A 12604-nucleotide genomic window follows, 5' to 3' on the forward strand; every position below is an offset into this window, starting at 1 on the left:
ATTTCTGTTAGATGTAATTACATTTAAAAATCTATACTAAAATAATTTATTTCTCTTAACTTTCTCTTATGAATATTTTGAAAACAAAATAATAAAATAATAATATCAATTAAGCAACTTTTAAATATTTGAAATATTTGGAAAAACATTTGCATATTTATCTTATTTGATCATCAAAAAAACTTTGTGATGTAGGTGCTATTATTATTAATCCCATTTTATAAAGGAGAAAGCCAAGTGTGAAGGAAATTAGGTGACTTCTCCAGGGTTATTCAGATAATACATTTCTGGGGCATGATTCAAATTCTGGGTTTCCTGACTCCAGATTCTGCACTCTATCTAATGCACCACTTATTTTCCCCTCGTCAATTCATACCAAGCATCACATACACTCCAACTCTAATAATATGAGCAGAAAATGGAGGATATTACCAGATCGAGTCTTTTCTCTGTGACAGAGGCTGTACCCTAGAAAAATTTCTTTTTTTCTTCCTCTGCCTATATTGTTACTCTGAAATTTGAGTTTATGTTCATGGACAAGAAAATTATTCCCCTGTGGCCAGCAGTCAGAATAGCTGCTGACTCTGAAAATATTTCTCTTAGTTATATAAAGAATAAAATTTCTACTATTATACCAAGGAAGAGGTGACATAGTCTACACATCTGTTAAGAAATAAGCCAATACCAGTCCTACATACAAATTCTTTTACTAAACCTCTTCTCTGATACATTACAGTCATGGATTTGACCTTGGGTGCTCAAAATAGAATACAGACTCTGGTAGGTTCTAACAGTCTAAAAAGCCTACATGTAGGGGCCCAGTGAGACACTGTCAGTCTTTCATCTGAGGTTCATTATTGGTAGATTATCCAGAGCAATTCATGAAAATGATATACTAAGTTATGCAGGGATTGAAATCTTTGTAAGGGAAAAGTAGCCATATTTCAATTATTGAAGAATCAAAAAAGCATCCAAAGTACCCCCCAAAATAACAACAATAATATAATTGAACTGCCTCTCCCCATCAATCTCACAAACCAACAAATTATTAAATCTAGAATATACCTTAGAGATCATCAAGTCCAGCTCCTTTAGCTCAGAGGGGATAAAAACCCCTGCCCCCCAATTTTAGAGATTTCCAGGTCACATGGCTAGTTCTAATTCTAGAAAGCAATTCTACTAATTCCTCAACCATCTCACAATATGCTAAATTGAGAAATGGTGTTTTCTTTTCCAGCAGGTATAGATGACATGACCCAGGCAACCACTAGATATAAATTAATTTTCTCATCAACATTTTTGCTGGCCCTCTATTTACTACATTTTCATTTTTCCCTTAGTTATTTTCCTTAATACAGGAAACCATTACTGAATCTTTCTGGAACTTGTATAATAATACCAAAATATACTAAGCATGAATCTGTATAGTCACTAAATGAAATAAGTGGATGTTGTAAATAAATTTTATGTGTTTATCATAAAAATTAAATGCAGTTCATTAACTCTTTCCTTTTGAGATGATGATTACACACCTTAATTTATCTGTTCCCGCTTTGTACCTTGAGATTCGAGCCATAGAGAGAGGAACTGATAAGGTGTCTAGCCAGCGCTTCTCATATTTTGGTTCATTAGCTATGGGCGAGGAAGGTGATGATGGTGCCTGTACAGAATAAATGAAAATCAATAATCACAGTCTATCAGTTCAGAAAGAGCCATATATATGGAATGGGTCTACAATCTAACAATAATGTTTTACATAATTATGATTATTAAATATTAAATATACTAATGTAGGAAATTAAATTATTTCCTCAAAGGTGTTTAAAATCTGGTTATTCTCAAAATTTTAGTGACTACTGATATTTTTATTAAAAGTAAACTGTAAGAGGGTATTAGACATAGGGAAGAAAGAAGGTGCTGGCAGAGATACAAAGAGGTACAAATGGAAGAATTTGATGATGTTCGGTTTTAGAGGGGAGAAGAGGAATTATCCAGAGGAGAGCACAGATAGGTATAAGTGAGGGAGGGAAGTCCAAAAAGTTGAAAACCTTCAAGACTTGGTCTACCACGTCTATGTCTAAAAATATTGTTGTGTTGATTAGTATTTTTGTAGAATTATTTTTTTTCCATTAAGAGCATGTTATACAGTAGATATCTTATTCTTCATCAACATAAAAGACGATGATGGTACAACATATATTTACCACAAAAATGCAAAGAGAAATTTTAATAATCACAGACTGTAGCCTTCAACCTGATTAACAATCTTAAATCATTATGATAAAGATCATAAATAGGTGTCAAAACTAGTTTACTATGGAAGGGAGGAAAAGACCTTATGCACAAGGATTATGGGATCTGAAAACAAACTATCTAGACAATAAAACTACTCAAACATATTGGTTCCTCCTTGGTTAATTTAAAAGCATCTTTCTGAATAAGATTATCTCACAATACAGAGTCTGTGAAAAAAGGATATGTTGTGATTTTTTCATTGCTGAAATGAAGATCATCTTCAATATTCATGTCTTATTATTGAAGAGTCTAATTTTATACACTTTTGCTTACAATTCAGGAAAATAATGAGTATTTGTAGTATGATCCTTGAATAAGAAAGGGAACAAGATAACTGTCTTAATTCCCTAACAAGATTATAGAACAAGGATTATTTCTAATTCATCTTTTTGGTTTACTGAGCACCTATAACTGAGTCTTATACACACTAAGATTATATGTATGTATATATGTATGTGTATTTGTTTGTGTACATATGTGTATATGGATATATGTGTGCATTTGTTGAATAAATGAAAGATTAAACTTACTTCAAACAATTAGTTTTATGAAAATATCCACTTGATCAAGCCATAGAAAATTAATAGAAGCTAGATTGTATAACAATATTGAAAACAACTCTTTCTGCTCAGTCAATTTTTTCAGTCACAGATTACATCTGAGAATCATAATTTCAAATATAAACTAAAATTAATTAGGCAATATTATTTATTTTATCTATCTCTGATTAAAATAATTTATAAAATAGTTTTAAAATACTTAAAATATTTGGAAATATCTACCGACGTTGAATTGGTATCCACATTTACTTATTCTTTATATTGGAGGAAGAGAGCCTTAGTATAATTTGCCATAGCACTTTCTCTCTACCTCATTCCACAGATTTGATCCTCTGATAGAATTGAGATGACGATATTCCATGAGAAAATTTCATGGAAATGTAAACTGTGTTAGAATCTATCAAACTTGAAGAAGTTTTGAATACAGGTCTGATAATAGACTGTCTTGTCTGATGTTGGAGGACTAACCTAAGCACCTAGAGTCTCATCACCAGATGACTACTCAATAGATGATCAACATTTTGACCACAGAACTCATGAAATAGATAAAAATTCAAAACAATACTCAATGCTGTCTACCCTTATTCTATCTCATGGTGAGGATATTTAAGATATAAAAAGTTATGATAAATAATTTCTCCTAGTTTCTTATAAAAGACTTACTAGTTATTACAGTTATCTCTTCCACATTGTAGGGCTTACAAGCATGGCCCTCTCACAATATGGAAAATGCAAATGCAAATAAATTTTTTGTCACTCCCTTCATATCAGATAATTCAGACTTCTGTCTGAATTATTATTGTATTAAAAGATACACTATGTTTACATCATACAGTACTACACATATATTTTATGCCTTTCTGACTTTCACAACTTCTGTTTTGTCTGCAGGCCTTCACATGTCATCTGAAGCTTCTACAAAACTGCCCCAAAGTTTCCATTTAATTTATTATGCCAACCCACAATATATCAAAACTGCAATACATAGAAATCACCATGGGGAAAGTCATGATATGGAAAGGATGATTGTAAAAGCTTTGGGGTCAAGGCACCTGATGGAACATTGAGCAGATAAGATGGGGTAGATTTTCCTATCCACTTCTCTCTAAGGGGGGAATCTCTAGATATTTTTCCAAGGGTTAGTGATGTAATTTATATAAGAAAACTGTAATCCTAAAACTTATTTTGAAGAAAAGAAAAAAAAAAAACAAGAGAAGCCTCTGTCCAATGTTACAAAGCTGGAGAAATGACTTAAGTTTGGGGGTTTATATGCTTATTTGGAGGTAGAAGTGGTGATCAGACTTTCCTGTTCACTTTCCATACTGCTTAGCCACAAATGAATTCAAAATGGGTCTTTGGTCCACCAAAGGCTATAGCAGAGAAATAAAAGACATGATTATTGAGGAAAATGTGTAGTCATAATAACCATGTATAGTGAAAATCAGAACATGGTTTCTGGCTCTCCCAGAGCTTCCCTGTGTAATAGGATAACACAAATATTATCTGTAAAGGACACCAAGATCCCATGAAGAATGATATACAGGTCTATGTCATAGAATGGAATCAACAAAATAACTTATGAGCTTTTCCTTCATATGCAGAAAGTGTTCCATTTCTACTGAAGATGTCTACTGATGTCTACTGAAGATATTTTCCTATTTCCTAACTTCTCAGAGGTTTCAGAGCAATGGTTAGTGGGCATCATCAGGCACCATTTTTTAAAACTTCTGCTCCTATATCTCTATATTCTGGCATTTTAGAGCATAATAAGTTTTTGGGGAGGGTATTAAAAGAAGCAAATAATGAAGGTCATAGGGAAAGGAGGTAGAAATAAGCCTGAATCACCCCAAGGCTTGCCTTGCAAATTTATTATTCATTGCCTAGAAATGGAGACCTCCTTTTATGGTCTTGACTGCAATCTGTAAAACATTTTATTTTTACATTTCCCAGAAATGAGAATAAGACAATAGAACAAGAAACAAAAAAGTCAAGATTCTCCATAACCAGAATTAATTAAGTTAACTCTTCGTTGCTAATACTCCTGAGCCATTACCCAAATTTTAAAGAATACTTCATAAATAGGTGCAATAAAAGGTTAACATTTACTCACTCATTCTTGAACTTTTTTACTAGTTGACTTACCTGATTTTCTTACATTTATAAACTCATGTAATAGACAGTTATAGAGGAAGTTAAAAAATTGTTTCCTCTACACTTTCTGCAAATCTTCACTATTTGATGGAAAGAAGAAAATAGTTGGTCTTCCCACTATGATAGGGGAAATTTCCCTTTTCTATAGCAGGGGGAAACCCACTCCTACACCTTATGGTTAGAATTATAGGGAAGATAAAAGAAACAAGAGACTGATCCTTCAATAACAACTTTCTTTATCTTTTTTCTTTACCAAGTTGTTAAGTTTCTGACAAACTTCCAAAGGATCTCCATTAGAAACCATGGTTAGTGATACTTATTGATTAAATCCCATCATTGGCAAGTTATCAAAGAATAAAGCAGCCACCATAAAAACCAATACCAAATAGATTCTCTTCCAAAAAACAAACAAACCGAAAACCAAAAAAACAACCATATGCCAAGTAGTAGTGATTCACTTTGGGAACTGATTATTTCTATTATTAATGATGTTTGAAGAATGTATCAAAGGTTTTCAGATTTCTATAGGCTTTTGATGTGACCACTTCATTTTATAGAGGAAACAAAGTCAAAGAGAGGAAATTGAATTTTCATTTCTCATACAAGAAAATGCCTAACTAATATTTGTTTTTGTTTTAAATCTAAATTACAATAGATTCTACCTTCTTGATAATGGAGAGGTAACAGAAAAACATAAAATAAAACTTGGTTCTTTTAAGATCAGTAAAAAAGCAAAACAAAACAAAACAAAACAAAAACAAAAAACCCCAACATTAGCTTAATAGCTTATAGAGGTGAGGCATGAGGCCACCAGCTGAACCAAAACACAGTAGGTTGTAGCTGTCAGTTTTTCATGATTTTAGTACAACTGATATACAAAACCCAGGTAAATCAAGTGTTTTAACTATCATCCATTTTGGTTTCTTATAAGGAAATTAGAAGAGAGAGCCCAGTTCACTTTGATCCTTATAATTTATACCAGCTGTCCAAAATCACATCAGGATTCTAAGAAAATGAAACTCTACCATATTTATACTTAATTGAAATATAGCAAAGGACTTAAGTGAGTATTTCAGGAGTGATAGATTAGGATTTTAATCTTCTATCTGAAAGGGAATATAACATACTTCAAAATAAATCACAGATTTAGAAGGAAAACATAACATAAAAATTAGTCATCTCTGACTATTTGCCATTGACTATAATAAGAATCTGGGGTAAGTAAAACTTGTATGGGAATCAGTTCCTCTTATATAAAATGGGCAAAGGTGTGAGGATAGGGAATAAAGGTTTAGATTAAAAGATATTTGAGGTGCCTTCTGGCTTTGACATTCTATGATTTGATGGTTCCCAAACTTTGTGGAGTCATGGAACCTCATTTTCATAGTATCATTTTCTCCTTTCAATTACATCAAGGTGCTGTCAGTCACAGATTTTTAAAATCAAACAAAATTAAGATTAAATTTGGTGTTAAAGAAGTTAATAAAACCCATTGATGGACAAAATGATATATTGGAAAGCATCAGGAATTTAGAGTGAATATATCTGGGTTTAGAGTCTGGAATAAAGGATATCTATATCCCTTTCAAGCTCTAACCATAATGATTCTAAAACTACAGATATCCCATTTCTTACACAAAAAATCTGGGAATCATTGCCTTACAGAGTTCCTGCATGTTAAACAGCCTTTCCCCCTTTTAGACAGGTATGTTGAAAAAGCATGACAAAACTGATATTACCAACTTTCTTAGAATATTAGAAGATGTGACTTTGTAATGGTACAGATGAAGAGGAATTGTAAATAAGGCAGGCAATTTGCACCTACTCAAAAGCTACATTCTTCATTCATATTGTTCTTGCAGCTCTTTAATAATAATATTCTTAGCTCTCAGAGATTTGATACATATTAATTTTTCCATCACTCAGTTTGTCTTTGATACCATGTTAGTGATTTGACCTTACAGTCTGAGAAACTTTTACAGTATAACACTTCATTTATGGAGGAAGATAGATGGTGCAGGAGGGTAGCGTGTGGTACCTGGAATTAGGAAAACCTGAGCTTGAAGCCTGATTTGCTACATATTACATCTGAGGCAGGTCATTAACCCTCATTGCCTGTTCTTCATCTGTGCAATGGGGAAAGCAAATAACAGTATGTAACTTACAGAATTGCTGTAAGGATCAAATGAATTAATATTAAATCACCTTGCAAACCTCAAAGTGCTATATAAATTCTAGACATTATTACTGTCATTATTATTACTATCACTACTTATCTGTAGGACACTTATAACCTAGCCTCAATTTAAACTGGGGCAGCTGAGAACATAAAAGTAAAAGAATTAAAAAGCAAAGAAAAGAACTGTCAAAAGGACCATGTAGAACTTTTATGCACTTCATTTACAGAATAGTCCCTTAATATTCTGGGACTTATTTATTCTAATTATACACAAAATTTGCATAAAACTAGTTCTTGTTGCTTGGTCCAGGGAGGATTTGAAGCAGCATAGTTAAAAAAAGGAAATTATTGATGGTATGATAGCTTCTTGGGTTAGGTACTAAGACAACATTTAAAAAAATAGATGATTGCAAAGAATGAAATAGAACAACTACAAAATACAGATACTCAAACACTCTAACTTTCTGGGGTCATTCATTTCAGGAGAAAAAGAGTCCCGGTTCTCTCTGCTCCCCACTTCCCCAGGGTCCTGAGTAATATTCATTGGGGGGACAGGGGGAATAGACCTGCTTACATTTTGATTAAACAAGATGTTTACCTTAAGGAGATTAGTATATAACAAAAATAGCATATATGCACATGTATACACACATATGTATATATGCACACACATACATATATACATATGTATTGTCAAGATAATGGAATGTGATAGATGAGATTTGGCAGATCCTCAGAGCCCAACTGAGTGGATTACTGGTTGATTTGACTGGATTAGTAGTTGACTAGATTCTAAGCACATCTGGCTGGTACTTGAGAGTACATAAGGAAGCATGGTTCTCAGAATCTAAAAAAACTCTGAACTTCCAGCCCAGTCAACCAACCAGCTTGAAGAACCTCCCATTTCTGGGAAGGGACTGGAAGGAGGTAGGGGAGCCTGCGCAGAGAGTGAGGTGGCTTTTTGGTTCCTGACTTCACCCTGGCTGTGCGGAGACTCCTGAGGACTTCACAGGAAAATTGAGGAAAGATAGGATTGCCAGGCTGTAGGAATTCTGTTCTCAATCTTTCTCTTTTTATGTTTCAATAAACCCTTAAAAACCTAAACCCGTTTTATCAGTGATTTTAGTCAGTTTCCACTGAAACTGGGGGAACACATTAGAATCAACATTTGGAATTTTAAATCACATAGTATACATATATGTATATGTACATACATGTATATATGTATATACATATGTTTATATATGTGCATATGAATTTATAATATGCTCCAACTTAAGGTGTCAGGTAAGTATGGAATGTCTTATATAGAAGAATTTTGCCCAAAATGGTCATATTCCAATGTATCTGCACTCTCATTGATGTTATTATTTCCTCCAAAAATGCAAATAGTAACTTACTATTATATATATATTATTATATATTATTATATAGTCTATTTCGTACAACTCTCATGTATGTACTCTCATAAATTCAACATGGAAGATTTACGTAATACACTGAAGCTCTCAGTTTCCTAACTCTGTGTGTGTACCAATGGAGCTTGTAGGTTATCAATCAGTTTTCCCTTTATCTTGATACATGAACAGTCTATCTTTTTTCCCCTTGTCACCCATTTCCTGGATTATGCCCTTTATAACATTCATTCAGCATAATTAATGATTTGTAATATTTCACAGCCCTTTCTTGCCCACTATGTATCTCTCTATTACCCTTTGGGTGACCTATAATTTTAGTGCTTCAAAGACTATAGTATTTCATTACTCACATTCATATATTATCACTGGGAAAAAATTGGTATTAAAAAGGTGGGCCTTTGTTTCAGGGATATGTTGAATCATTAAAAGATCTTCCTGAAAGAATTACCTGTTAAATTTTTGGAATGATGGTGGGTCTCATTTAGAAAGTTCTGCAAGATCATGGATTTGATGCTATCTTCTGAAAATTGGAATATAAGGAAGACCTCATTATCTATAGAGAATGCTATGATACATGTTCAGTAACTGGACCTTGATGACAGTGATAAAATCTTTTGGTAAATATATATTAACAATTATTATACCCCTTTCTGCATAAGTGTAGTAGTAATACTCATTACTTTGTATTCCTTTGATTTTTCTCAGACTCTATCTTGTGACCTGGGGTCCATTTTGTAACTCTGACTTGTAATGCAGTTTTTTTATTTAATAATAAACATTTTTATTTATAGTTTTGGGTTCCAATTTTTATTCCCATTTCCCTCCCTCATCCCCCTCCCTGAGGTGACAAACAATTAGATATGGGTTATACATGTATGATTATGTAAAACATTACCATATTTGTCATTTTGTACAGGAAAACCTGAATAAAAGGGAAAAAAATGAAAGAAAATGAAAAATAGCATGCTTCAGTTTGTTTCATCAATATCAGTTCTTGGGGCAGCTAGGTGGTACAGTAGATAGAGGACCATGGCTGGATTCAGGAGGATCCGAATTCAAATCTGGGCTCAGACACTTGACACTTACTAGCTGTGAGACCCTTGGCAGGTCATTTAACCCCTATTTCCTCACAAAAAAAATACAAATTCTTTCTTTGGAGGTGGATAGTATGTTTCATCAATAGTCCTCTGTGTTTGTCTTGGATCATTGTATTGTTGAGAATATCAAGTCATTCACAGTTCTTCATCAAACAATATTGCTGTCTCTGGGTACTATGTTCTCCTGGTTCTGCTCACTTCACAACATCATTTCATACAAGTTTTTCTAGGCCTTTCTGAAGTCATCTTGCCTGCACAATAACATTCCATCAACATTTTATACCACAGCTTGTTTAGCCATTCCCCAATTAATGGGCATTCCTTTGATTTCCAATTCTTAGCCACCACAAAAAGAGCCACTATAAATATTTTTGTACAAATAGGTCTTTTTTTCTTTTTTGAGATGTCTTTGGTATATAGACCTAGTAGTGGTATTGCTGGATCAATGGGTATGCACAATTCTGTAGCTCTTTGGGCATGGTTCCAAATTGCTCTCCAGAATGGTTGGATCTTTTTGTGATGCAGTTTTACTTTGTAACTTGAACAAAGACCCTCTCCTACCCTGTTTCTTGGCATAGGGACATCATTTTTGAGATGGACAAGGTTTAAAATTGGGTGGGACTTCACTTACCCTGCACTTGGGAGATAAGCCTCAGTACCTGTGATGCCCGAATCCAAACATTGGAAATATTTTTTATTATTTTACACTAGGAAATAGGCCCCACCACTGGGCAGATGGGCAGGGAAATGTTCTTGAATATTCTTATAAAAAAAAGCCATTCAAATACTTCATCAGTGGAGTAATTACTGCCCATCTTTTGACAGCATAGGTGCTTTTTACAGTCAACTTATGGCCAGAGACCAGTTTTTTTCTTCCTACATGTATTACCTTATTCCCTAAGTAGAACCCCTTCTACACTCTTTTCCTCCTCTACTCCTTTCATATTCTTTCTTTGTGGGGCAATGAGGGTTGTGACTTGTCCAGGGTCACACAACTAGTAAGTGTCAAGGGTCTGAATCCAAATTTGAACTCAGGTCCTTCTGAATCCAGGGCCAGTTCTTTATCTAATGAGCCACCTAGCTGCCCCCCATTCCTTCTTAAAGATTTTACTGCCTGCATCGCTTTGTTTATATCTACATATCTACTACCAAACTCTAGTAGTGTTAAATGTCAATACACCACTTATAAAGCCTCCTGTAGTAACTATTAGTATTGTTTCTTCCTGTCAGGGGGTGCAGCTAGGTGGCACAGTGGATATAAAGCAGTAGCCCTGGATTCAGGAGAACCTGAGTTCAAATCCAGCCTCAGACACTTGACACTAGATGTGTGACCCTGGGCAAGTCACTTAACCCTCATTGCCCTGCCCCACCCCCCAAAAAAAAGAACCTTAAAGGCCATTTACTCTAACTTAAACTTGAAAATGAAGGCTCTTTATAAAATACCTGATAAGCTGTCACATACTCATTGTTTCTGGAGAGTTCTAATAAGAGATAATAGACTATTTCATCTCAAAGAAATAACAATGCACGTCTGCTTTTTATATCAATTGGGCTTATTTGGGCTCACCTTTAGGGGCTTTGTGGTTTCATGAATTAGAAAATTTGTCTATTGGCAAAGAAGAAGAGACCCTTGGGAGCATAATACAGTATTACATTTTTATGTATTCACAGTAATTGAATCATGATACATAATGTTCTGGATAAATAATAACAATAAAATAATATATTGGAAAGAATTATTTTAATGAGAAATTATTTTAAGAAGTCTTGGACTCAAACTTTTCTTGAATCAGTTAGCCAACTTGTCAATGGTCTGATATTTGTTCCCTGGAAACAACATATCATTTACATCTAAATTAGTTATTTAAGAAAAGTTTGCATTTATTCTTTTTTCTTTTTTTTTCTTTTTCTTTTTGTTTTGCAGGGCAATGAGGGTTAAGTGATGTGCCCAGGGTCATACAGCTAGTAAGTGTCAAGGGTCTGAGGCCAAATTTGAACTCAGGTCCTCCTGAATCCAGGGCTAGTGCTTTATCCACTTCACCACCTAGCTACCCCCGGCATGCATCTATTCTTTTTTTTTCCATATAAATATTTTATTATTTCCAGTTACATTTAGAGATAGTTTTCAACATTTGTTTTTATAAGAGTTCTAGTTTCAATTTTTTTTCCCTCCCTACCCTCCCTCCTCCCTCCCCTAGAAAGCAAGTAATCTGATATAGGTTATATATGTGCAATCACATTAAACATATTTCTGCATTAGTCATGCTATGAGAAAAGAATCAGAGGAAAAAGAAAAACCTCAAAAAAGAAAAACAGCAACAACAAAAAATAATACAAATAATAATGGTTCGATCTGCATCTAGATTCCACAGTTGTTTTTTTCTGGATTTGGAGAATATTTTCCATCATGAGTCCTTTGGAACTATCTTGAACCATTGTATTGCTGAGAAGAATCAAGTCTATCACAGCTGATCAACACATAATGTTACTGATACTGTGTACAATGTTCTCCTGATTCTGCTCATCTCATTAATCTTCAGTTCAGGCATACATCTATTCTAAAGAAATTAATAGGGGCAGTTAGGTGGCACAGTGTATAGAGCATAGGCCCTGGAGTCAGGAGGACCTGAGTTCAAATCTGGCCTCAGACACTTAACACTTACTAGCTGTGTGACCATGGGCAAGTTACTTAACCCAAATTGCCTCACAAAAAACAAAAACAAACAAACACAAAAGAAAATAACAGAAACACTCATAGTGACACAAAGCTAATTAAATAAATTTTAAAAGGAGCACAACATTCAAATGTACTGATTTCCTACGTGTGCCTGAGCTCTGGCTATATAAACCTACCAATATTTGAAATGTTTTCCTTCTAGAATACAAACCTTCAAAATATTTCAG

General features: G+C 34.0%; 1 protein-coding gene across 1 annotated transcript in view; it reads right to left on the reverse strand.

The window, feature by feature from the left end:
- The window catches only part of SNTG2 (syntrophin gamma 2), a 612266-nt gene that overhangs the window by 263894 nt on the left and 335768 nt on the right, over positions 1–12604 (reverse strand). The window contains exon 9 of the mRNA XM_043985274.1: positions 1533–1660. Within this exon, the coding sequence (XP_043841209.1) occupies positions 1533–1660 (128 nt within the window). The remainder of the gene's footprint in view (positions 1–1532; positions 1661–12604) is intronic.

Source organism: Dromiciops gliroides, chromosome 2, assembly GCF_019393635.1.
Source record: "Dromiciops gliroides isolate mDroGli1 chromosome 2, mDroGli1.pri, whole genome shotgun sequence".
Lineage (NCBI taxonomy): Eukaryota > Metazoa > Chordata > Mammalia > Microbiotheria > Microbiotheriidae > Dromiciops > Dromiciops gliroides.